This window comes from Anser cygnoides, chromosome 17, assembly GCF_040182565.1.
Source record: "Anser cygnoides isolate HZ-2024a breed goose chromosome 17, Taihu_goose_T2T_genome, whole genome shotgun sequence".
Lineage (NCBI taxonomy): Eukaryota > Metazoa > Chordata > Aves > Anseriformes > Anatidae > Anser > Anser cygnoides.
Window position 1 is genome coordinate 11198170 of NC_089889.1, and position 26716 is coordinate 11224885.

Sequence of the window (26716 nt, forward strand, 5' to 3'; positions counted from 1 at the left end):
ATGACTTCTTGTAGAGTCCTTCCAGAACTGTATATTTTTAGTTGCCTCCCTTTGTGTAACGTGCTTTGCTACATGTTAGCTCCCTTGTAGTTTTCTTCTTAAAGAAAGTTCTCTACACACATTGAATTTGTCTACAGGTAGAGAAAAAGAAAAAAAAAAAAAGCCCAACCGAGAGGCAGGAGAGAGAAAGCAGACATTTTCATTCTGGAACTTGCATAAGGTGAACAGCAGAAAGGTACCAGCTCACAGCTGAAACTGGTTCACACTGAGCTTAGGGAGGATGCTTAACCTTCCTCATTTCTAAAGATGGCTTATGTATTCTGTGAAGTGTTTGTCAGTGTGTGTATGCGTTTTGGTGCACGTTTGTGTATGTACATACTGACTTTTACATTTAAACTATGTGAGGGTATAGTTATAGGGCTATTTGCTTAGTTAAAGTTTGGGTAGTTCCTTTAAAATCAAGTCCTAGGAAGTAATGTCAGGTTTAATCTCTGAAGAGCATAGCAAGAAGAGCAAAGCCATGCCCAAAGAGCAGAAAGAACAATTGACTCTGCCCTTGACAGCTGCTACTGGCAGCCTATTAAACTTAACTCCATGAAACTGCCAGGCATAAATCATCCCTCATCCTGGGGAAAGCTAGTGATGAAAGAAAAAATGATGCTTAGAAGTCAGTTGTGGAAAAGACTTTGATCTTTACCGTTAATATGATGGTTTTTGCATTTCTCCCAGATTCCCCATTGTCCTTCTATGGACTAAAAGCTCAAATTGTTTGCTGGAACTTGGCTGCGTGTAATGAGAAGTGCAAATTTATCTTGTTACATAATAGGAGAGAGAACTGAGGAAGGTCTGAGAACTGGGAAGGTTTGAGGTTTGTTTCCACAGAGATTACTGCCTGGCCTGCAGTTCTTGGGTCAGGATGTACAAGGAGAGATGCCTTCTGTGCAAGATGGCATGGAAGCTTTAGTCTCATGAAATGAGCTAAAAGAAATTAATTGTACAGGTTAGCAGCCCTCTGCAAACTGTTTTGGACAGACTGTGCCTCTGGATGCATGTGTGGCCCTGCAGTTTCTGGCTGAATGGATTTTGTCCCATAAAATCTCTTAGGAATAGCTATTACAAACAGAAGGTCTGATTCAGTAGCCCTTAGTCAAAAATCTCTCTTCAGTTAACATTGCCTTCATGGAGGGTAAGCGGAGAGCATAATGAATGCAGTAACTGAGTGTCTGTGCACACAATGAGCATAACGACATAAAGCAGACATTTTAGCTGGTGATGTCGGTCAGTACTGACACACAGGATTTTTCCAACCTAGCAAGTCTGGCTGGAGTTTTTTGTTTTAATTTTTAATTTGATGTTATTAAACTAAACTTAATGTAGTATTAAATTGTATTGTTAAAGCGTGAATCACACGCAAGTGCTAAGGTTACAGTTTCACGTTCAGTGGTAATGCAGCTTAATTGACCTGTTTCTGTCATTCCCCCTCTGTCATGCTGGTACATCTGCTTTTTGGCGGTTGCATTGTGGACTGGATCCACCAGGCAATCTGTCTGTACAGGGTTAAAGTGTGTGCGACCTGGTAAGAAAAGGGTGAGAGCTGGGTTGGATCAGTTCTTTGAGCCTGCTTGTCACACCTGTAGCAGCCTGACAGAGAGCACTGCCAGGATGGAAACATCTGGGAGCGGAGGGAAGGACTGCTGCTCCGGCCAGCACTGCCCTGCAAAGTGATTCATCAAACACTGAGTACAACACGCAGCTTCCTGTCATAGAAATACTTTCTGTGCGTTCAATAGTTTCCATGGGATTTCAAAGCACCTTAAAAGAAGGGAACTTCCATATCCTTTTCAGAGGAGGAAGGTTTGATTACCCCGTATTTAACAGAAAGGAAGGGAAAGAGCAAAGAAGTGAAGCAGGCAGACTGACCAAGGTCGGAAGGAACGCTGTGGGAAAGCCAGAAATAGCACCTTGTGCTGCAGGCCTGGGCCTTGGCTGCAGCCCCATCAGTTGGCCCAGGCCATCCGTGTGAGCTCTGTCGAGCAGGTCTGAGGATTCAGCTGCTTGTTTTTCACTTTGTCAGACAGAAACCTTGCTGGTGACTCCATGTGCTTTTGTACGCTCGCTGGCATCGCAGTATCTGAATACCTCTGCCTGTTTGGAAAATGGGTACTTATTGTAACTCCTTTTAAATGTCTGCAGAAAGGCATTAACATGTGGCTGGATGCCTGCACTATAATTAACGTAAAGCATTTGGGGGCTGTTTACCTTGTTTTTCTGTAAGCAGGCAGCTCTCTGAGCACGTGGAGTCAACGAACAGCAATAGGTGAGCGTGTGCTCCCCATGCACCCGACTGGAGAACCAGGCGAACCCGACCGGAGAGTCGGGAGGAGAATGTACTCCTCGGAGCTCCTTCTCCAGGGGCAATGGCTATTTTACTCCCCGAGGCCAAGCTCGGGTCCTGCTGCGGCTCTCCCCATGCAGCCCCAGCCCTTCTCACGGCTGCGGGGCTCGGGAGCCGTTTCCCCGCGGTCCCGGAGCTCTGCGGACGGGGCTGTCCGGGTGCCCGGCTCCCGGCCCGTCCCTTGGCGGCCTCCCCTTCCCCTCCGGGGGCTCCCCACCGGGGCTGGGAGCCGGCAGCCGCCCGGTGGCGGCAGCGTTAGGACCCGGCGGCGGCTGCGAGGCGGGAGGGGAGAAGGGAAGAGGAGGGGGGGGAGCGGAGCCCGGCGGTTGTTTACCGGGGAGGGGAGAGCCGGGGCAGGTCTCGCCGAGCACAGCCGGGGCTGCTCCTCGCTCTCCGCGCCGAGGATGCTGCGCGGGGCCCCGCGGCTCGGCGCGGTGCTGCTGGGCTCGCTGCTGCTGGCCTCCGCCCGGGGAGCAGAGGGTGAGCGGAGGCTTTGTTGGAGGCTGGGGGGGGGGGTGAAGGCCGGCCCCGGGGGGATTTAGGGGACGAGGGGGGCAGCGAGGGCTGCCCGGCTCTCCCCGCATGCCCGGCCTGCTCTCCCCGCAGAGTGCCTCCGCGGCGACGGCGCGTCCTACCGCGGGAGCCGGAGCGTGGCCTCCGGAGGAGCCCCGTGCCTCAACTGGGGGCTGGCGGTGCGGAGCGGGCCCGGCGCCGAGCTCCCGGCAGGTGGGTGCGAGGGATCTGTGGTTTTTTGTTTTTTTTTATTTGGGGGGGGGGTTGGGGGTGGGGATCGGGCCGCCGAGGTCCCCGTGCTGACGGCCCCGTGCCTCCCGCAGCCGCCGAGGATCACAACAGCTGCAGAAACCCCGACGGTGCCGCCGCGCCCTGGTGCTACGTCCGAGGTGCCGATGGGGTCCCCGAGAGGAGACCGTGCGACATCGCCCCGTGCCCAGGTAGGAGCGCCTTCCCCCCCCCCCTTCCCCTCTTTGCTGCCCTCCCCTGGGCTTTGTTTTTCCCATCCCACCGCTGGGGTTGGGTTTTGTCATCAGGGTGGGGTCCCCCCTGCACACAGACAGCCCCAGCTCCGCCAGCCTCCACGGCTCTTCTCCGGGAACCCAGTGTACCCGGGGCTCCCCTCCGGCCCTTGTCTGCACATCTGCCTCCCAGCTGCACCTTGCTCCACCCCTAGAGCTTTTGTGTTGGCACCAGAAAAAGCCTGTGCAAAGCCTTGCCCCCCCACACCCATTTTGCTAGTCGCTATAGGGCTGTTGGGTCATGTTGCAAAAGGCTGAGGTCTGGACATCTAGGAACTACAGAGAAGTGGGTAGAACGTTACTGTGGGGCATGTTACAGCTGTCTAAACAAGTATGCAGCTGCTAAATGAGTGCCAGGGTGAGTCTGGGCATAGGTAGGGGGAATAGAACTTGGTAAAACAAGTTTAAAAAAAAAAAAAAAACAGAAAACCCCAAGCATTAGATTCATCTTGGATGGTCAGACATGTCAGGGTGTGAAATAACCTGCTGAGAGAAGAACTGTAGTTGAGAGCCTGCTTCAGGGAGAGAAGATATTTTTATTGACTGAGGCCAAAGTAGCCACTTGTTTTTTGAACTGTTTATCTCTGAGAGCCCCTCGAGATTTACACGCTTCACTGTCCCTCGGGATCGCTAGCCTTGCATGTAAACAGTTTTCCCCCACACGTACTTCATCCACTTTTCTTCACTGTGCTTGTCTTTTGCCTGCTTTTCCCTAAAGATAAAGCAAAACAAATGTTCTACTGCCAAGATCTTGACTCAAAACAGCCCTGCAGCTTTGGGATCTGGGGAGTTAACTGACCTTTCAGCCAATACATGATTTGCATGTTTAATGGTTTGGCTGTTTTTATGTCTCAGAGTGGGTACCTTTTTATTGTAGTCATGTCCTGCAGTTTGCCTTAGTTCAGCTTCTCTGGCTGACTTTAAGTACAATAACTGTGCAGTGCAGGGGACCCTGATTTCTAACTCCCCTTCTGTACTTCCATTTCACATTCCACTGAGGACTCAAAATGGCTGCAGATAGAAAATCCACATGGAGTTATTGCCAGCTGTGGGGTGAGATCCAAGGGCCTACTGAGAGATGGAGGGAGTTTTCAGGTGTGGATGCATACCGTGCATGGTATTTCCAAAAAGCATAATTATTATTTTTGTTTGTTTGTTTAGGACAAGTAGTAGATGTTTACATTCCACTGCCATAGCTTTTACTGTTCTGCAGCTTCCATTTTAGCTGTGGCATGAAAGAAGAAGATGTCTTGAAGACATCCATCTTTATGCACCTTTCTTTGGTCTCTGGCTGAGGAAGGACATGCTGTACTTAGGCCAGTCAGTGACTGTGCTGCCTGAAGTGTTGCTCTGACTTAGCCTGTCTCTAATGCTAAAGGAGTTTGCTATACGGCTTCAAAGAGGGGCTGCATAAGAATGTCCCCAGGTTGTTCTTCCACCAGCTGGAGTCTCTGTCCATCAAACCTTTCTGTGTCAGAAAGATGGAGGCAGAAGAAAGATAAAGACTCCTGGGAGATTTGGGATGGAGATCCTCATCATCTTGTTCATGTCTGTTCAGCATGATTGAAGCTGCAGCCTGTATATCGATCTACAGACTAAATGAAGTCATTGTGCATCCCCTGGACTCATGCCCTGAACCTGGGTTTCATTCTGCTGTCTGACTTCTGTCTTGTCTGTGGTGGTGCCTTACACTCCTAGCTAAATAGATTCATGTCAGAGGAAAGCAGGGGGAGGAGTACATTTCTCTTGGTAGGATTTCTGGCAACAACGTAAGAGGGAAGAAGTGTTTGTCAGTCTACTTCGAAGGCAGTCCGGTGATAGCAGTCTAGATCTGTCCCACTCACAAGGTACATGTTATGCTGAAGTACTCATCAATGCTCATTATTTTGTATGTTTCTCTTTCTTGCCAACAGATGCTACTGTTACCACAGTCCCAGTCCCTACAGCAGAAGTTAATATTTCTCAGGAGGTCAACCAGGTGTTTGAACCAGCTGATACCTTGCCCTCCCGGAGCGAGGCAGCCGCTGTGCAGCCAGTCATTGGGATAAGTCAGAGAGTGCAGATGAACTCCAGAGAAAAGAAGGACTTAGGGACACTAGGTACAAACACTGGATTGTGTGCTGGATCCATTCCTGTAATTCTGGCAGGATGGACTTTTTTCAAGGCTCTGAAAGCAACGGTGTAACTGGATCTAATGCCTCCAATTTTGCCTCTTTCTTTTCTCTCCGCAGGGTATGTACTGGGGCTGATCATGATGGTGATAATCATTGCCATTGGAGCTGGCATTGTCCTGGGATATATCTATAAGAGGTCAGTGGCTACTCCCCTTTGTTCAAAAACTGGTTGCATGAAGCAACCTATATAGATAGATAAGGAAAGTCTGAGCATCTGCAGACCCAACCAGATCCTAGTGAAAAGACAGCTAGGATGCTGTCTTTTCATACAAGAGTTTCTCTTGTCACAAGAACTATTTAAAAATTGTTTTGTTTTTGTTTTGTTTTGGGGCTTGTGTGTGCAGGCGTGTGTGTGTGCTTTGATGTGGCTTTCTCAGGTGCTCCCAGGGGAGCTGACTTTCAGGTAAGAGCTGGAGAGAGCAGATTCCAGGTGTCCTCACAGGAAATTTCTTTTGTGGTCAGAATAAGAAGCCATCCTTTTAGCAGGCCACCTGTTCCCCTGCTTTTTCTAGTGTAGGTATCTTTAGAAAAAAAAAATTGGCAAATTCTTTGCATACTTGCATTGTATTCTATGAAGCTGCATATGAAGTAGCGCTCGTTTTGAACAAGTTCCTTTTACCAAAGCTCCTGTCTGCTTTAAGGTCAGTTTTGATTCACGTGTAAGTTATGACTTGTTCAGCCACTTCAGTGTGTTGGAAAGAAACCTTTCTGTAGCTCAGCAGTGTTTGAGCATCAGAAGGGTTTGTGGTAACAGCAAGCAGCTTAGTTATTTGTAAGGCATAGGGCAGGATTAACAAATACCAGTGAATATGGTTTGCAGCAAGTGAAGGCCCGGGCTGTCTCCTCTGGAAGGGTTTGTTCTGTAGTTTGGCTGTTTGACAGCAGTCTGACACAACCAAGCAGAAGGAGCCCTCTCCCAGGCTGGGACACATCCTTATGTAAGTGTTTATAATAAACGCCGGCAGAAAAAAAAAAAAACAGAGGGAGGAGTGTTACATAAGGGGCAAAACACAGAGCGCTGTTTGTCGAAGAATCTGATTTGAGGTGTCACTTCAGAGAATGCTGTTTCATGTGCTGGCAGGAACAGCAGCCACTGCTACACGCTTGTAGGCAGCTTTGAAAAGCTGCCAAAATGCTTATGTGCTGACTGGAAGCCCTCAGCAGCTCTGCCTGTTTGGGATCACCAGCCCCAGGAGGCGCTGAGTGGTGCCTGTCGCACCTCACTCCTGGCTTCGGCGGGAAGGAGCCAAAGACAGAGGCCGAGCTTTTTCCAAATGTAGCTTTGCTTCTTCAAACCCATAGAGCCCACTGCAGGGTTGCAGTGCAGGATGTTTCCTCTCTTCCCTGGTGTCTTGCTCTCCAAACTGCATGTGCAAGCTGGCAGGTTTGGGTGGGTGTGGTGAGAAACCTCTAATGTGTTTAGCAGCTTTTGGTATACACGGTTTTTCTGGAGACAACGTGCTATTAATGCCATCCATTTTTAAAGCGAGGCAGTTCTTCCTTGGCACAAATTACAGAGGTGTCATCTCCTTTAGCTACAGGCTGTAAAGTGAAGTCAGCTTGAGAAGCCACTTGTGGTACTAAGCTGTTAGCTGCAGCAGAGCCAGCGCTAAAGTAGACTTTAATACTTTCAGTAACGGTATAATTTACTACACAGGTTTGTTTGCTGCAACAAAAGGCAGATTCTGTCACCACCTCTTATGGTTGTTTCTGTTGGATGAAGCAGGCTACAGAAGCTCTTCTGCACAGCAGTGGGCTCTGCGCTGTCTCACTGCTTCCCTGGGCCTGCACCAGGCAGTACTGTGGGACTGCAAGGTATTAAGTAACATGTCAGCTCCGTGGCTTGAAGGAGAAATTTGGCTTTACAGTCATCATTTAGTTGAAGCACTGTCAGTGAACAAGCCAGTTAGAGAGAGGGACACTTTACTTGGCTGCTTTTTTTGTAAAGGTTCTCACACAGGGGCCTCTATTTACAATAGGGAATGTTTCAGGGACCACTATATGTAGCTGGAACATCTTTTTGTTAAAGAAAGAGCTAAATCTTCCTTTCTAGTATATTGCCTTCACTGGAACTCTGCCTCTAGGCAGTGGCACTCACCCCATACACATACCTATGTGTTTCTTTTTTTTTTCTTATCTAGGGGAAAAGACCTGAAGGAAAAGCACGAGCAGAAAGTTTATGAGCGTGAAATGCAGCGCATCACACTGCCACTCTCAGCGTTCACCAATCCTGCCTGTGAGCTTGTAGATGAGAACACAATTGTGGTGCACACTAACCAGACACCTGTGGAGGAAACACACGATGGTAGTGGCCCACTCATGGGGCAGGCAGGTACCCCCGGTGCCTGAGCAGCCGGGGCAGGAGAGGTGCAGGCTGAGCGAAGCTTCCAGCTTCCCACTGTGAGTGTGGGGGGTGCGTGTGTTCATTTCTATTTTGTTTTATTTTTGATGAAAGCCAGATGAAGGTGATGCAGAGGGACAGAGCAATGGGCTATTCATCACAATCTGTTTGAGGGGCACCATTCAGTGCATGACCAGCTGGGGACTGGTGGGGTGGACCCTGCTGCTTCCTCCCACCTCTCTCCACAGAGTGCCAAGGAGCTGGAGGGGATGATGGGCCAGGCTCGCACCTAGCCACAGATCCCATAGCCCAGAGTGTGGTCTTGGCTTCCTTTTTCTGTTCCTTTCCTATTTAACGGTGTGCACTGTTACTTACGTTTCAGCCTGGAAGCCCAGGAGGGAGCAGTACTGCAGGGACTGAGGGGAGCTTCATGTCAGACTTAGCTAGATAATTACACTCTGATTATAGTTCCTGCCTTTTTGCTTTAGTGGCTGAGAGCTGGAGCCACTATCCAGAATCCTGCTACTAGAACAGGGATTGTTTTTTTTCTTGTTTGTTTTCCCCAAATAAGTTTATTTGAGGGATGGCTCTGACCAGGAACAGTATGTTTAGCCCTAGTGTCAAATTTGGAAAAGCTCTTCTCAAGCTCTCAACAAATCCAGGTCTTCCAGGGCTGAGGCCACTTCTCCATTTTCCTGCGGTGCTACACGCACAGCCACACTTGTAGGTGTCCAAGTGGTCTGCTTCCTTCTCACTTACACAGACCAGGAGACCAAAAGGCCAGCAGCAGACAGTTCTGGAGTAAAGAGAAAAAAACCTGCACCCTTCTGTTACCTACAGCAGGTTGAGCACTGAGGATAGACATCTAAGTTCCCTTGACTTTCTGCAGGGCTAGCTCTGGACAGAGTGGCCAAGCCAGCTGTAGAGGTCACGCTGAGCACAAGGCAGCAGCTCCTGCTCTTCTGGCTGTAAGGGCAGCTGCTCTTGCAAGATCCTGAAGTTACAGCATGGCTTCTGGCCCAGCCCTCTTCACACACAGCTTGTGCAGCAAGCCTGCTTGCTTACAGAGCCTGGCCTTCCTTATAAGAGAGGTTTTGTAACAACTTTTATCAGCATTCCAGGGACTTTGGAAAGGATGGCTGCTGCAGCATCTCCCCGATGGCACCGAGGCAAGGCCAGTTCAGGGAAACATCTATCCCCACCTCAGGGGAATCAAGCCATTCAAGTAAGTTTTCTAGCCATCTGCTTTACAGCTGAGGGCCTAACAGGGAATAGCACTTGGCAGCAGGGGTTTTAGTGTTAATGTTTGATTCAGGAAAGGGAAACATTTTATTTTTAAATGCCTTTGAATACCATTTCTTTGTAAATGTTTTAAATACCTCAGTATGAGAAGGTGCAGATTGTGCTACCTTGTATTAAAGCTTAAAAGAAAAACGCTCTGTAGACACGTGTGGACTGTGGCTCAATCTCTACATTCCTGCCTGCCAGAGCAGCCTCCTTTTGCTTATTGCAGACTTCAGACTTCAAACTGAGAAGGGAAGATGCTACTTCAGTTTGCCAAGCCCAAAGGTAAATCCCTACAAGCAGTACCTCCACTCACCAGCACTGAAGAGGGGTACAGAACTTACCTCCTTGCTGCCAGCAGTTAGCCTATTACTGGGACTGTTCCTGAAAAGCAGCCGGGGGCATGCGAGCTGTGCTGACTAGGCAGGCTGGCCCGTGGGAAGACTGCTCTCAGTTACAGCCCCTTCCTGCAGTGACGCAGGTCAGTTGTGCTTTGGTGCCACTCAGCAGCAGCTCCATCCCTTGGGGCCTTGCACTGGAAAGTATGATGGAGACAGATCACAGCAGGTTATAGGAGTCACTGACGTAGCTAGCATTTTCCTTCTGTCCTGGCATCAACAGCTGCCTCTTGAACTACATATTTCAGACTGTGATGTTTCCAAGAATGGGCTGTGTTTTTATCCCTGATTCAGAAAAGGAAAATAGGGAGAGGCTCCATGTTCTGCTGCCCTGTGTCAACTCTTGAACAACAACAACAACAACAAAAAGTCACCGTCTTCCCTTTCCATCTAGTACTATATGACTAGTACTACAGAACACTTACGCTGTATCTCAGTCGTCCTGTGTGTGGTAGAGCCCTCTGGCTCAATAAAGGGAGTTCTTAGATTTTGTGACAAAAAAACAGAAACAAGTTATAGCTTGCTATTTTATGCACCACACAGACGACACAATCCTGTTTCCACAGCATACGTTTACTGTTTTTTAATTTAGTTAGATCATGGAGCTGTGCAAATCACAGTTCATAAACCTCACCCACACATGACCCAGGACCCCCCCCTTCGGGGGGTCCCCTCACAAACCAGCCTAAGGGGGGAGGTGGGGAATCCTATTAACAATCCTGAATCCACTGGACCCAGTTTAGAGAGGCTCCTTCGCTGACTCACAGCACAAGCCGTTCCCAGTGTTTCTCAAACACCACTACACAGACTAACCCCCCCCCCCCCCGCACATTTTGTCAGGTGATGACTGGTCCCATGTCATTTTACACGACACTTAACTCATGGGTAAATGGTGGAAATCAAAGTAACTGAACACCCATTTCCCACCATTCAGCACTGAGAGGGATGGGGGGACACAAGGAGAAAGCACACTAAAAATCCAGTTAAACCAAGAGGTTCGTAGAACTTAAGAGCAGGACTTGAGCCAGCTTTTTGTTCGGTTCTGACAACCACATGAGCTACTGAGACAGTAGCTTGCTTCCTTCTCCTTCAGCTGAAGAAGTGCTGGAAGAAAACAACCCCCACCCCCCTCCCAGTGACTCCAAGCCCTTTTTTCTCCCCCAAAGCAGGGAATGACCTTGAAGAAAGTTTCTGCTTGGACAGTCAGCTCAGGGGCTACAGCAGCAGCTGCAAGAAGACCTTCAAAGGGAGCAACTTGCACAGCCTGCAGGGAAAGATGAGGTAATGGCAACTGAATTATTAGTTCTCCAGCTGCCACTCCTGACTGGATGGGACAGTCTCCATCACTTTTCTGTTTACCAGTAAGTCCATCCTTGAAGTAGCCTTGGGCATGTCTCATGCACAAAGTCTGAGCCACTTCAGACCTTCAGCTTCTTGAAGAGCACCTTCTGCCACCCTTTCTGTGACCTCATGTCCACAGGCTGAGCACTCCAGCAGCTTCATCTCTCCATGGATGACCTCAGCCAGTGCCTAGTGCAGTTCTACACATTCAGGTTCAAATAATCTCACATAGGTTAAGGTCCTTGGGCAGGCAAGACTTGCTGTGCAGGCTCAGGGTCTGAAGATGTTCAAGTGGCTCATCTGCTGCCTGCCTGGGTCAATATCAGGAGGGGCAAGCAGAGCTCAGTCTTAGTGTTTCAGGCTTTTGGAGGTATTCAGAGAGAGAGGAAGAAAAAACCCACAAAAACAAAACAAAACCAAAACAAAAATGCATACATGTTTCCCCATGAGAGTTGCCCAGTTCCTAGGCTTTTTCACTCCCTGGACACTGGAGGCCAAAATTTCAACAGGCTGTTGTGGAAAACACATGCACAAATACACACACACACACACACACACACACAGTCCTGGTGGGGCCTTTTGCCAGATGTCCAATTTCCCCAACTTTCTGAGCAGGGTAGTCAGTGGAAGGAGTTCCAGAAGTTCCAGAAGTGCTGGTCCTCATCCAGGAGAGTTTCCTATAGCAATTCCCTCCCTGGCAGACAGGCCGGGGTGGCTTCACAGCTTGCAGCCAAGTTCTAAGGCACCACAGTAAAGAAGCCTGAAAAGGCCAGAGAAACATTTCTCAAGCCAGAAAAATAGTGTTGAGCAGCTTTCATAGGTGCAGTTGGCAGGAAACAGTCCTTTTTGCTTCTGAAACATGCCAGAAATCCACAATGAATCAGGGTGTCCAAGAGGAGGAGGATTGGGTGGGGAGAGAGAGGCAATGCAGCAAATGCACAGCACGGTGCCCCATTAATGCCCTGGAAGTGGCTGAAGTGCATCTCCCTCCCCGTCACTCGACTCCAACAGAAGTGGTGCAGGCAGCAGGACAAGCTGACTAGGTTGTGTTTTCAGGGAGCTTGTCACGGTTCAGTCCATACTGCACACTCACGTTGTGGTCCAGCTCTTCCAGCTCAGACGGGAGGGGGATGGCAAGTTCTCCCAGGTAGAGAGAGAGAGCTTCGAAAGAATCTTCCAGCTTGGAAAAAGGGGGCCTAGAAGCAGCAGCGAGGAAATGTGAGTGGGGAAGATGAAGCAGAAAAGCATGTGGAATAGCTGGGCCAGTTGCCCAAATATGATTCCCCCCTCCTCTGCTGTGCAGAGCAATCCTTCCACCAAGGGTGGAACACATCCTCCAGGCTTACTAAGAGGGGTGCTCCCAACACCAAACCTACCTGCTCTCCGGTTCCAGTCTGCAGCAAATGGCAGCCAGAGGGAAAAAGGCTGGAGGACAGTCAGCAGGAACAAACTTTTCCCAGAACAGCTTAACATTAAGGCCAAAATCCAGTGTGCGTGGGAGACAGTCCGGGTCAGCATAAACCTGGCCTATGATCTAGGGAGAAATGAGAGGTATGCTTAAGAACAGTAACAGTCCCAGAGCGTTAACAAGCAGGGAACTCCAACATTAGGCAGGGGCTCCTTCAAAGTTTTAGGTTGGAAGAGAAAGAGCAGAAATGCTGTTCCTCCTCTCGCACATGATCACTGTTGTAGAGGAAGGCCCAGACACCTCTGGTTTCTCCCCAGGATTTTTCTGCTGGATAGGACAACGTGCACCTCCCAAAGAGCTCAGTGTTTCACTCTGATGTATGGTGCTGGGGGATGATGCAGCCCCTCCTGGTCACAGGTAACAAATACAACCTGCATCCCCATCCCATCTCTCCTCTCCCACACAATCTTATATCACCACCAGCAAAGCTCCTTTGTCATATGGAACTTGATCTAGGAAGTGCTGTAAATGCAACAGCACAACAGATTCTGAGCTGCTCAGTTACTGGCAAGTTCAACCCACCCACACCCAGAGGGTAGGGAGTAGAAAGAACAACCGTAACCAATGCCTAGGAGGTTGCAGACAAGTGCCAGTAGAGGAAAGGGATGGGTGGAACAAAGAGAAGCCCTGCCCCAGCACTCAAAGTCCCAGTTCTTGCCACATACCCCACTGAGGTACACTCACCACCTCCAGTGCTAGGGGACTCAAAGTACACTAAGAGGGAACATACCCATTGCAGAGAGCTGTAGGGTGATCTGGGTCCAAAGGAGGCCAATGTCAATACAAACTCTCATATGGGAAGAGTATTAGGTATAAAGCCTCATCAGGTATCACAGAAAGGGTGTTATTTGTAACTACTTACGCTTTTCTCTGCCAATAAACTCAGCAGTACAACCACATCCTGTAACTAGTTAGTGGACGCCCATTATGTATTTTGGCAGGGTTACTTCCTTATCTTTTTTTTTTTTTTTAAAGCATTTTAGCATCTTCATTTTGGTAACAAGTGAAATATTCATATGCTACCACCCCCTTTGTCTTTTCTTTTTTTTCCTCTAGATAAAACAATTGTTTTAGTTCCACAAACAGATTTTTCACGTTCCTAAAACTATCGGTCATAACCACAACATTCTCCAAAATGAGGGCCCAGTACAGACAGAGCTCCAGATGAGGCCACAAAGATTTATGCAGTTATCTTCTGTCCCCTTCATCCAAACACTGAAGATGAAACTGTGCTGGTCTCTCCTGGTGTTCCTGTAAGTGCTGTGTTCCCAGTACACATAACACCTCAGCTTTCATCTGTACTTCCACTGTCTTTTAAAACTGAAAATACCTTGCAGCTTAAGTGGTGCTCTCTGCTCTGCAGACAGAAAAGCCCAATATAATAGTAAGAACGTGCACTGACTTGAGATATGCTAAGCCAGCAGACTTCAGGGTGCATGCTTCATTAATCCACCTGCAAAAAAGTTTCAGTTTCCTCTTCTTTGAAAACATATGCCATCCACAGTGGAGGCCCTGAATTTACTGAGATTATACAGCTGACTGTTCTTTTATTGAGGCAATATGAATAAATAAATCACAGTTTTGGGGAACATCTCTTCCAGCAAAATGGATACCAGGGCTCAATCAAAACCTGACAGAGAATGGATGCAGGGTAAGCTTTGTACCCCCTGCCTAATTCACTGCGCTGTCACAGGCTGCATACTCAGCCACAGGGAACTGTCTGATACAACGTGTGGAAGGAGATAGCAATGGAAAAGTCCACTGAAGATGCCACGTAATGTCCTGGACTTACCTCACAAAGAACAATCCCAAATGAAAAGATGTCCACTGTCTCATCATAGCTCTGTCCTGCAGGAAACATAAGGCATTCAGCATTGTGACAGACAATTCCCCACCCATCTATTCCAGGAGCTGCCAGCATCTGTCTTGGGCTTGGCCTCCGAAGCTTAACTAAGCCTATTCCCTGGAGGGCCCTACAAACAGGATACAAAGCAAGGTTTAAATCTGAGCAGGGTCAGTTGCCCCAAGACATGTATAGGAAGATGCAGCTGGTATACATCACCTCCACTTATTTTAAACTGCTTCTTTCTTCTGCTGGAGAAGAAAAGGACAACGCAGGGAAGCCTCACATATCAGAGGTCAAAGCAAATGCTAAGGATGACTATAGAAAGGCCATTTCCATTGACTGCTGTTTCAGTGCCTCTCTACACAGCAGTAAGTCAGTGTTCAGCTTCCCCAGCAGTGAGTCCCTGCTGCAGTGACTGCAGAGGTAATAAATTACGTACCAGCAGCGCTTAGAATCTGGGAACACAGACTGGCTCCAGCATGCCATTCTGTGAGTACAGACACACCCCTCCCAAGCCAATATCCGGTAAACAGCCTTTTTTGTAGAGGTGATGTCAGACTGCATTCTTGCTATTCTCCTGACAAATGCCAGGTCTGAGACAGCCTCTGAGAAGCAGCCTCAGACTCAGAAGGGCCTGTAGGCCTTGAGAGGAGGAAAACAGGAGAGTACCCAAGAAGGTAACGTGAAGAACTGTTGAATATTGGGGAGAAGAGCCAAGTCCTCCCTTCTCCAATGGACTATGTCAGGCAATACTGATCACGTAGGCAGCCCAACTGCTCAGCCTGGCCAGACAGACCTGCTCATTGGGAGGACATGGTATCCATTGTATTTCACCTTTACCTCAACTCCTGCAGGGACATTTTTTTCCCTTAAGGGACATAGTTCATCCTTAATGCAACTGTGGGCTATATGCCAAAAAACAAACAAACACGGTTCCCTGCACTTGGGCAACCCCCACCCTCACCTCAATCCCAAGATTTCAGCAAAGCTGGCAGCAGATGGCTTTTCCCTGGATCTACGCAACCACACACATAAGCCTCATCGTGGAGTTTAATGACTCCCTGTTCAAGGGGCAGCTACAAAGCAAGTGGCTCTAACAGAACTTATTCTCGGGTTCAGATTTGTTTCAGGCCTCTTCTATCTTCCCTGATACTGGACTGTAGCAAGTTTAGGTCTGCTGCCCTTCTGAAGAATCCTGCTATCTGCCAGAAACGTTACCTCTGATGGTACAAGGGCTTATCAGGGCAGGTACTGCAAAAGAAGTGCAGCTAGGGTACCTGTGTGTATAAATAAGCTTGTGTATTAGCAGGTCTAAAACCATAGGCTCTAATAGGTTTGATTGTTACTAGGGGCTGGGAGCTTTCAGTAATCCTATCACCCCTATACCTTGACACAGGCTGGCTCCTTGCCTGTACCTTGCTATCAGTATCTTACCATTTAGCATTTCTGGGGCCATCCAGTATGGGTTGCCAACCACTGTGTAGCGCTTCTTCCTGTCACTCTTCCGCAGGGTTCGTTTCTTGGCAGATGGTTTCTCCAGAGTGGGCTTTTTTCTTTCCTCCACAATTAGCCGAGACAGACCAAAGTCAGCCACCACCACCGTCTTATCCTACACAAGGGATTTAGATTAAGCCACTGATTCTCCTCAACTTCTTTCAGGAGCAAGCAGGCTACAATTCCTGTTCACTGTCAACTACACTGCAAGGGCTACTAGCAAGGTTTCCTGCATCCCGATGAGTGTAGCAAGCTGTCTAGACAGGTGTATGACACCAAATTCACAATTCCAACCTATCGTTTCCTCTCATTACTTTTTCCTTGTGTGGTCACTAGCATGAATCCCATTAACTTTGCTACACTTGCTGGGGCAAACTTGGACCTTTCCTTTCAGACCGTCCTATTCTACCTGGCCAGAAATTAACTGAGCCTTTCATCCTGGATCACTTGAAGCCTACATACTCATCTCATATTCCAGTCAAGTGAACAAGGGCTTGAGCAAATGAAGATACAAAAAAATCTTGTGACCTAAAAGCAGTTCAAAAGAGAGTGCACACATGTGCACACACCTGCACACTTGTCTGAGTCCTGAGCGGTAATAAAACAGTCAGCAAGAGCTTCAAGGCTACAAGAACAGAAGCAGCTGTAGAGCTGTACATTTCATAGTTCAGATGTACTAACTCTTATAATGCAACTGTTAATAGATGCTACCACAGGAAACGGGGGGAAGAGAACAGAATGAAGAAATGGTAAAAGCAAGATCAATCTGGGAAATCCCACGTGAAGACGAAGTTCCCTTGTTTAGGGCACTAAAGCCTCTCTGAAATCAGTCCCAACCTGACAAGACAGGGCTCTGAACTCAACATCATGTGAAGAAAACCAGGGTAGGAAGATGACAAGGAAGGGAACAGCATGCTGTGGAGAACAGAGGTATAGCTCACCAACTTAATTAGGCAATTGTGTGAATTCAGGTCTCTGTGAATAATGCACATGGAGTGCAAGTAAGCCTGGAATAGAGAGAGAGAAGTCATTGTTAGGGATTTCCAAGCAAGTATGTCCCTTTACATTTACAGGCCTTAACAACTATTTGATAGTAGTCACGCAGGATCCACAACCCTTCATACGCCACACTGCTGAAGCTGCTAACCCTCACCCTGGAGGTTTGCTCAGTGATGAAGGAACTATCTGACTCACCATTCCAGAAGCAATTCCTTTGGCAAAGCTGACCTTCTGCTGCCAGGGAAACGGGTCCTGAAAGACAAGTCCTCAGTCAGGGTCTACCTTACCAGCCAGCTGGTGACAGCAATTCCTCAACAGGGACCCTTACAGCAGTCAGAGAAAGATGATATAACCCCAGGAAGAAGGCACTTCCTGCTCCAAGCCACCCACAGCTAAGAAAAAGCTTTTCCACACAGCTCCAAAGCAAAAGACTACCAACAAACATTGTAAGGTTGGCACAACCACAGCACACTGTCAACCTTGTTCCACAATGAAGGTCTACTAGGCTTCTCCTCAGCACATACTCACCGCATTGCGGAGGAAGTCCTTCAGGGTGCCACCCTCGATGTACTCAGTGAGGAGATTTAGCTTCTTGTCCTTGTACAGTACACCGATGAACTTCAGCACGTTGGGGTGATCCAAGCTGCGCATCACTTTCACCTGGGAAGCACACATCCCACCCCAAAGTGCAGAATGGAACAAGTCCTGGCAAATTCTGTCTGCAGTGATATTTGTACTGCTCCTGCCCCAGCAGAGGACAGCACTCCCATCCTGGAAGTCACCTCCAGGCCCCACAGAGTACACTCAAACCCTAATCTTAAAGCAGTCAATTACGTGTTGCCTCTTCATTTCCACACTGTGTGATTAATCTGATCTTAGTCTTTAAGGAGAGCATCCTTGGGTTTGGTTAACTTTTAAGAGAGATGAGAGTTCTCCAGGGTAGCTATCTGTTCCATATTGTGCATGCCAGGATCAGAATAGCAGTGTCAGCTGTTCAGGGAGCTGCCTGCTTTTAAGCTAAATCAGACTTTGAAAAACATGGTAGGCAGCCACCAAGAAAAAAGTTTAGTTTAAATACAGGAGGAGTCTTAAACGTCTTATGGATATTGGCCCTCATCACTTGTATTTGTGCACAAGGCTCAAGGGATAAATCCTTTATGTATTTGCACAGCTCTATTTGCTTCAGACTCAGACCACTTTTTATCATTGAAAAATTAATGAACTGGGAGCTGAAGTCATGCCTACTGCTCAGTTTAAGCAAGTCACACTTCACTGCAGCAAATGTTCAGCTGGTGTCAGGCTTTCCCCAGTGTAACGTCTCCCTCCTTAGCACCTCAATTCCTGCCAGTCTGCTGGCATGATCGCTTTCTCACTGGGGGAGATACTGCCATACTACTGGCTTGGTAATTTTTGGAAATCTTGCTCCTACCTCTGTCAAAAAAGTCTTCTGTGTTTCCTCATCACAGCGAATCAGCTCCTTCATCACCATCACCTTTCCCGTTGCTTTGTGAGTCACCTGGTGGAAACAGACACCACAACTACAGGCAAGGTTCAAGAATACATAGCTCCAAAGCTCTTGCAACTCTTCTGAAAGAGAGGGTAATATTTCCCTTCTATCTGGAGAAGGATATACAGAGGAGAAAACTCAAGAGCCCAGGGATCTGCAGAAAACAGCATAAAATTTCTCCTTTCAGAATTCAGCAGAGATTCTGTAAGAGAAACAGAAATCTCCTAAAGCTGACAGAGGGTCATACCAAGAGACCAGCAGCATCCCAAGAACCAGAGCTGAAGTCTCCACTTTAGGCAGCATAAGGTTGAGCTGTCAAAACCTCTGAAGGAATCAGTTCCATACTTGTGTCTCAAGTTCCTTTAGGGAAAGCACTTGCCCAGCATGATGCTCACATTTTGTACACAGGTCCTAACAGCTACATTTGTATCAGAAAGGAACCAATGTTCATTTGCATCAGAAATGAAACCCAGCAATGCAAAACTACATTACCACATGCTTTGGTGTTAATGGTGACTCTGAAGCTCGCTTGTTTCTAATGAGCTTATCAAATTTAGTCGTGCAAGAACTAGGATGCACAGCGTATTCAGTTAAGGCGGGAAGCAGTTGTTTCACCATGCTTCTTGGGAACAGTGTATTGCTACCTGCAAGGAACATCCCAATATGGTGGCAAACCCAGAAATCCATACAATAAATATTCGGCAACATTTCCTGGCTCTTGACACTGAAAGCATTTCAAATACCTCAAGAGCTGCCTGTATTCAACTAGTTTCTAACATTTTGCTGTGTTCTAGAGGTTTCTTTTAATCAGCTCTGCCTTATGTGAATGAGGTGCAGGAATAAATAGAAAGGGGCCAAATTCTGATGAGCAGGTTTTACTGGAAATCCTCTGCCCCTTCAGTTGCTTTGCTTGGACAGCTCAGTCTCCCTAAGATCTCCAGGTAACTAAACAACCGCCTTTCCTCTAGGAACAGAAGGAGACTGTTCTGACCGGATACAGTACTTGTTACACCAAAAACATTAAATCTGAAACTCAAGGAAGTTATCACGTTTTTTTGCAATCATACCTTTTAAAATAAAAAGCCTTTCAGAAAACCTCCAGAACTGTAACCCAGAACACAAGACCAGTTACAGGACTTAGAAAGCTTGTGAGCTCTTGCAAACTCTGTGGCACAAGAGTTGCTTGGAACCATTGGACATAGCAAGGCTGATACAAGTAGCATACAATTTTATGGAATAACAATAACACAACAGAAGCAGGAGTACAATATTCTTCTGCTCCCATCTAAAATCAAGCATCCATATGTAAGTAGCGAGCCAGGGAACACTACACATTTCAGCCAGGGACATGAAAGCCAGGAATATCTAATACCCAAAGATAAAGGGAAGTGAAAAGACAAAGACAAGACAAGGCTAAGTGGAATTCTTAAGCTGACATACCAGCAGAACTGAAACAAGTGTCATCATGAAACTCTAAGAGGGCAATTTTAATTTCCAGAGCATGCACCAGGATGGCTATCAGGTAATTTGAGCAGAAAAGAAATGCCTTTGTGCCATTAACTGTGGGGACGCAGATGACAAAAGCATGCGACAGAGGAAGGGTTCTGCTTACCTGGACCTGTTATTTGTCTATGAGCAGAGGAGAAGAGAAATATGCTCATTAGTATAGATCAAAAGCATTGGGTTTGTAGTACTGGCTCACCACCATCCGTGGAAGCATGAGATGAACAAAGTATAAGGAGAAAAGTCCCATAACATGGTGAATAGCAATCTGAGTACTGAGGAGCTCACAGCACCTTTGGTAATGCAGAGACAGCTGCCTCCTGATGCTTTCAGGGACGCTAGGAGAAGAGCTCCTGAGCACCCCTAATCAAGATCAGAGAGATTAAATGCAAGAGAGCAGAACTGCTATTAATAGAGATTTTAACTATGAGAGTCATGCAAGACCTGACAGCTACCACCACATTTAGGCTCTGCTGGGGGTTCAGAGTTCACTACATCAGCCTCGCAAACCCTTGGGTATGCCACACTAATGGTGGGTGAGAATGTGTTTAACTCCTCATTCAGCATCTCTTCTCCACAAAGATTTTTATAAAAGCAAGCATAACTTCTTCCCCCTTCTCCCTCCCAACCCAGGTGATTGCTGTGACACAGGCACTCTAACTCAGGAGATGATCATGTATGGCCAAGGTCGACATTCAGATAGGACAATGTCAAAAAAATCTGTAGCTAGAGATGCTCATGGTCAGGGAAGGAAACAGGGAAATGGATCTCACTGAGCAACCCAGGTGAGTTCTGAGACTGACCACTATCAGCAGAGCAAAGAAAGGCTACTGGGACAGTGGCAAGTTTCTGAGACACGCAGACACTGCTTAATCAAAGTAACTGATGAATACTTGGGGAGCTCCCTCACCTTGATTGCTTGTCCAAAAAATCCTTTTCCTAGTACTTCTCCATGAATCAGGTCGCAGGGCCGAAAGATTTGCTGGGAGCAGCTAGAAGAGGAACGTAGGGATTCAGAGCGACTGATGTCACGGCTCAGAAGGAGCGGTTCCTTCGGAGAACTGGGGCCAGGAGACTTAGAAATGCTGTTACTTCGCCTAGAAAGCAAAAGAAATGAGAAGGTCAGGGAAGTTGTTAGGAAGCTTTATGAGTCAACATATACCATCATTAACTCCTAAGAGACCAGTTTCTAGATGTGCTTCAGTGCTCTTCGTATCTCAAAAGCCAGATGCTCTCCCAGCACCACAGAAGCTCTTTGCAAACCTAGAGCAGCCTCCAAGCCAGGGTTGCCCAACAACATTTCATGCAGAGTCAGAGGTGGAGCTTCTGAGAAGGAAGAAGCTGTGAAGATGCAGCTCTTAGTACTTCTAAACAAAGATTAAAATACTGCTAAATGACTGAATGAGCAACTGAGCACACCAGCCTAGGAAGACAAGATTTTTCCCAAATACCAGGCCTGACTCATGTTCCCTTTGAGGACACATTCTTTCCCAGCCATTTTGTTTTCTAACTGTAAAACTCTGTATCTTTCCTATAGTAAAAGTAGAGCTCCTCAACCGCTTCACCAATGGTTCATACTAAGGCTCATACCACAGATTAATCACATCTCTGCAGTCATTTTCAATCACAGAGCAGCCCAGCCAGGTAGCACAGGGCAAAGGCAAGCAAGGTCAGAGGCTGTGCTTTCAGGTCTTTACCTGAGGGATCGCCGGCGGAGCGTTCCTTCCAGATTCTCCTTGATGTCCAGTGGAGAGATAGAGCGGGGGGAAATGGGTGGCTTTATGTGGGTGGGAAGCCGTGAGTCCAAACGAAGCCTGTCTAAGCGCTGTGAGACAGGGTCATGCTCTATCAGCAGCTGAAGTGTCTGGCTTGTCTTGCGAATCAAGTCCTCCACCTGCAACCAAACCAAAGAACAGGATGATAGCAGATAGGAGGAACATGAATAACAGCAGATAGAGGAGACAGAGAAGAATACCCCTCAGAAATTGTTCAGTGAGATCACTCCATAGTTGTGGTCTAGTTGCACACACCACAGTTGTCTACCAGACAAGCCAAGAAATTGTGACAACACAGAAATTTCTCGTGCTATCCAAAGTCTCTTCTGTTCTGGTTAGCTACAAGAGACCAAACATATTTATTTTTTCTGAGAAGTGTTTGAAAACTACTCAAGAGTCTATCCTGAACAATGCTGTAGAAAACAGCTTTGCAAAAGCTGTTGTGCTCCTACTGTTCTGTTCAATACCAACAAAAAATAAAACCTTTTTGTAGTGCAGGTAATGGTGGTCTCATTACACACTTGCAGCATCACCTGATAACTGTACAAAGCATTTAATTGTAAATATAGACACCAAATACTTTTTTTTTTTTCAATGGAAACTCACCCCTGGGATCAACTGAGCCTTTGTCTATTACCAGCTGCCTCTAAAGTGATTAGAACAGCAGACTTCACTAGTAATACATGGAGGGTCTTCGCAGCCTCTGTCCTCCGAGATGCTACAGCCCTACCTATACTTCCCTTATCTTCCTTTGTGACTGAATGCCATAAATTCAAAACTGCATCCTAACTGCATTTCCATTTGTTATATTTCCCTCTTCAGCTGGGATGGGCAGCAGGGTTTGTCTTCATGTCTGTTCGTACTGCTAGCATGAGTACTATGGTTGCACACCCACACCCTACGCAAGGTGGGAGAACAGTGCCAAGAGACAGAAAATCTCTAGAAAGACGAATGAGAAGGAGGCTTCAGTACGGAACTCTACATACCTCCTCAACCTGTAGTGTACGAATAGGAGCTCCATTAATCTCCAGGATACGGTCTGCAGGGTGGATGGCATTTCGGACATCTGGGCTGATGTGCATCCTGTTAACTCTAAACATGGGAATTATAGTGGGGAGAAAAAAAGTCATTTTAGGCAGAATTATCAAAAATATTTGATCTCTGATGCTTCGTTTTGAATTGCTATTTTGAAGTAAAATCTCTATTACAAATACAAATCTCTACTGGAGTAAGCGTTTAGGTCTGAGCTGGTTTGGGGAGGGCTCTTCATTTGTCTAGTTGCAAAATTTGAAAGTCCATTACAATTCTCAAATGTTCCTGTTCCACCAAGACCGATCCCTGCATCAGTTAAAGCAGTTGGCAGAACAGCAGTGCTGCAGAAGATTTACCCGCTCCCTCTGCACAGGCATGAACTTTGCACACAGCCTTGTCATACTCACTCCTTCACTTGGACACCAGTGGCATAGCTGGAGCAGCCACCCTCAACAGATACGGAGAAACCTCTCTTGCCATCAGTAGCTGCTGGCATGGAGATGAGCGTCAATGTATAAGGCAACTGCTCACGCAGAGACTCAGTGGAGTGTTTTTCTATCATCGGTGTCAGCACAATCTGGTTATGGCATTTTCCACTAAAAGAAGTGAAGAAAGTCATTATGGCAGTGTCCTTCCCCTCCCTGCCAACCTCACACTTCTAAGTTCTGTCATTGACCCTAATCCATAGTTTTTGTGCTCACTCCATTCCTTCCTCCCTCCCACAAAAGGCAGCTTCCCAGCATTCCTTAGCATGGCATTAAGCTGAACCACATGGAGCCAGCTAAATGTTCTTTAAACATACAGCAGGTAACAATGCAATTTCCCAGTGGCAAAGCATTCAGCTCCATCTTACCAGTAGAGAGTGGAATGCTGCACGAGCGCATAAGTGTCCCCATCTTCAATGATCACTTTGCAGCTCATGCAAGCAAAGCACTCGGGGTGATACTTGTATTCGCCAGCCACCTACAGACAGAAAGGGGAAGTGCTTAGTAGAACCAAAAGCCATCAGCAGCTGCAGCTCCTGCTTTCCTCTCATTAATTTGTTCATTCAGATCTCACAGCCAAGTGGCAACTTTATACTGGAGAGTTAAATTAGCCCAGCCTACCTTTCCTGAACCTCATCCTTGGCACCTTGTTTGAAAAACTTCTCTGAAACAAACATGTCAACACGCAAAGCAAAGCTTGTGTCCCAGGAACCTCTGTTATATTTGGCAGCTGCTCAACTATCAAAAATAGTTGATAGCTTGCTGCAGACTAGTAAACAAGATATTAAACCTTCCTGTTCAGTTGCTCTTGGCATGACAACTAATGCTACGCCTGAATTAATAAAGCTGAAAGGGCTTTTTTTTTTGGCAGACAGGCAACGCACGAATTTATATACTTACCAGTCAGCTGACAGAAAAAAATAAGGCAAGCTGAGACAACAAAATACCTTTAAAGAGTATTTGTATTCGTTGAGATCTGTTTTTCTATTTTCCTTGTAATAACTTCCCTTATTGATGACACTTTGCAAAGATTCAGGCAGACAATGAGAAATGGTCTTGGTACTGAGTACCATACTGCTTTTATTTAGGCCCTAGAAAATGATGGCCATGTTTCATTCTTGACAGTTTTAAAGGTTAAATATTTGCAAGGCTGTGGCAAGGAGTGGAACATTTAGGTGAGCCCCATATTGTCCAGACAGAGTTCAGTGTTTCAAACCAAATGGGACTAACACCATTTAAGGATACCATTGGCCAGAAAACCACTCTGGCAATACCCCAGGTGGCACCTGGATGGCAACCTTCCCCAAAGCCACAACCCGTTGCTTATCCCAAGCTGAGAGGTTTCCACTGCAGGGCAGTGGAAAACCTCCCCATGGAGACACCAAAGCACTGTGTTACAGAAACTGAACAAGTGTCCCATTAATCACCCTTCTATTTCTTGTATCTGTGCATTTCAGCACCTTGCTCTCTTTGTTGATAAGCTTCACATCCTCACAGCACCCTCCTTTAAGAGTTACTCCTCTTCAAAATGAATCTTCATCTAGACAATGCACATACAAACCTCTTTGTTTACCTGTGACACAAAAGCTGAGTAGCAAGGAGACTGTTACTTTCAGTTTGATATTTGAATAGCTAGGACAACTCCCAACCAAGCACAAGGAGTTGGAGACAGGTATGTCAGAGTCCTTACCATCACAGGACCAGTCATCAGCAGAGAGCAGCCATGGCAAGATTCCCCAAACTTCCCCCAGTAGTCTTTGTGGCAGTACAGTTTCCCATCTTTCTCATAGTACCAGTTCGTGAGGGGATCCTGACATTCAGAGCACCTTGAAGGAAACAAAAGAACAAGGTTCCTGTTAGCAACAAGTCAAAATTCAATGGAAAATGTTCTCTCCTACATGGAGAAAACACATTCAGCAGCAGCTCACTGCTGGCTGTTCTGGTCACTGACATGCTAAATCCGACCACTTGGCAATGCATTTTCAACTGAAGATTAGCACCAAGGTTTGTAAGGAGGGGTGGTACCAACCAATTCAAGGGCAAAGATGAACTTTCAAAGTTTCAAACAAATCCCATCCACTTCTTAAAACACATCAGCTGGTTTACAAATTACGCCATATAAATTTTACTCCTTTCTCCCTCTTCCTGGGAGTATGCAGGTTTCCAGTTGCAGGCTCGCCCAGCACTAAGATGGCTCTGCTACATTTCTGCCTAGTCAGTGTTTCTACAGTATCAAACCTTCTTGCACCAGAGCACCTGCCTCTCAGACATCAACAGCAGCTCCCTTTTCGAGAAGCGATTATTCATCCTTTATCTACAAAAAGGAAACAAACCAAGCCCCCAAACAAGGAAAGAGATGCAGCAATTCTGTTGCAGATATCATTTCTGCAAATCACAAGCAGAACCCAGATCTTCAGGCTTCCTGAACACCAAATAATCCTGCCTCAGCAGGACATACTGGGCAAGGGAGTTTAAATTCTGCAGCACAGAGGTGTGACTTAACGGAGAGATAAGGCACAGACAGGACTACATTCCCTCAGCCGTTGCATCATTGGAGATTATTCCATTAGCCCTGGGCAGCATGTTCTCAGACTTTACAAGAAAAATTAGTCTGGTGTTGGCCATTTCTGAGTGCAGCACTTAAGGCAGGTTAGTAACCATTAACTGGTTCAAAGGAACACCTCCAAGATCAATGTCTTTGTCAGCACAGTGCTTTCCCAAAGATAGGAGTTTCTTCTGCCCCTACACCAACAATTGGCTCAGTTACTACATTGGAGGGCAACTCATTGCACTGGTGGCAGGGAGTTTTTAGGTGGAACTGTGCCCTCCGGGCAGCATGCCTCTCTCCACAGCACCAAATGCACTTAAGTCAGCCAGTGGCAGTAGAGGAACACTTCTTACATGCTTCATTTCTAAGAGGGCTGCTACTGGTCTCACCTTTCACAAGCTTTCTAAAAGCTTATTTGTGCCAAAGACATTCCTTGTAAACTCCACCAGCTTGTAACAAGCATAGTGATATGAGAAGCTGGTTGTGCTCCAATATAGAGACGTTCTCCAACATCTCAAGAGACTGCCAAACAAGATGAAGCTGCTTGTAAGTAGCCTATGGTGTTAGGGGAAAACACACCTCATGAAGTATTTAATGCCATACCCTACCCTCAGGAAAGCTGCTCCTTCTACTTTAGACTGTTTGTTCTCCCAGCTGAGCAGCTCCCAGTCCTGTCCTTCCCCCTCCCTGTGACGGGAAAGAACTCCAGCACGTGCAACAGGCCCTGCCAATTTTGCCTGAGCAGGGGGAGCAGTAAGTGAACATCATGATACCAGGTACGTGCATTATTATAGCCTCAGCCTTGGGGCACTGTCAGGGTTACACCCTGCTCATGGTATGCAAGAGACCTGGAGGGCATTGCAATGCATTTTGCCTTCAACCACTAGTCTTTGGCTTTCATTTGCAGTAAATACCCCACGCTGAATGATCAAGTAGGTGAGTGGGAGGGAGAAAAGAGCAAGTGGAGACTAACAGCAAAGATTTCTATCACCCTGTGGCAGGAACATCTGGCTCAGCATGGGCAAATCGGATCCCTCAAACTTATCCAACTTCTGCGTGCATGCCTGTACCAGTGCTTGCTCCATGAGCGAT

General features: G+C 47.0%; 2 protein-coding genes across 5 annotated transcripts in view; one reads left to right on the forward strand and one right to left on the reverse strand.

Moving 5' to 3' along the window:
• Positions 1-2680: 2680 nt before the first annotated feature.
• PIK3IP1 (phosphoinositide-3-kinase interacting protein 1) lies at positions 2681-9387 on the forward strand. Its single transcript, XM_048063674.2, has 6 exons — positions 2681-2875; positions 3002-3121; positions 3232-3348; positions 5343-5528; positions 5661-5739; positions 7745-9387. Exons 1-6 carry the CDS (start codon positions 2800-2802, stop codon positions 7950-7952), a joined length of 786 nt encoding a protein of 261 aa, XP_047919631.2. The 5' UTR covers positions 2681-2799; the 3' UTR covers positions 7953-9387.
• A 791-nt stretch (positions 9388-10178) lies between these two features.
• The window catches only part of LIMK2 (LIM domain kinase 2), a 30417-nt gene continuing 13879 nt past the window's right edge, over positions 10179-26716 (reverse strand). For 3 of the 4 annotated variants that reach the window (XM_066979107.1, XM_048063673.2, XM_013173697.3), the window contains 14 exons: positions 24767-24902; positions 23445-23554; positions 22999-23187; positions 22546-22651; positions 21482-21678; positions 20695-20881; positions 18204-18290; positions 17303-17434; positions 16970-17026; positions 16717-16782; positions 15716-15890; positions 14228-14283; positions 12344-12501; positions 10179-12163 (listed from right to left, as the gene is read on the reverse strand). In XM_066979107.1, the coding sequence (XP_066835208.1) occupies positions 12007-12163; positions 12344-12501; positions 14228-14283; positions 15716-15890; positions 16717-16782; positions 16970-17026; positions 17303-17434; positions 18204-18290; positions 20695-20881; positions 21482-21678; positions 22546-22651; positions 22999-23187; positions 23445-23554; positions 24767-24902 (1813 nt within the window). In that variant the 3' untranslated portion in view covers positions 10179-12006. Of the gene's footprint in view, positions 12164-12343; positions 12502-13093; positions 13191-14025; positions 14028-14227; positions 14284-15715; positions 15891-16716; positions 16783-16969; positions 17027-17302; positions 17435-18203; positions 18291-20694; positions 20882-21481; positions 21679-22545; positions 22652-22998; positions 23188-23444; positions 23555-24766; positions 24903-26716 lie in introns of all 4 variants that reach the window. The other variant, XM_066979108.1, reaches the window with a different exon arrangement.

Excerpts from the sequence above, each read along its gene's own strand:
- PIK3IP1 (XM_048063674.2), top strand. The coding sequence starts at position 2,800 with ATGCTGCGCGGGGCCCCGCGGCTCGGCGCGGTGCTGCTGGGCTCGCTG. Across the intron at positions 5,529-5,660 it reads GAAGGACTTAGGGACACTAG|GGTATGTACTGGGGCTGATC; the intron begins GTACAAACACTG and ends TTCTCTCCGCAG. Across the intron at positions 5,740-7,744 it reads CTGGGATATATCTATAAGAG|GGGAAAAGACCTGAAGGAAA; the intron begins GTCAGTGGCTAC and ends TTTCTTATCTAG.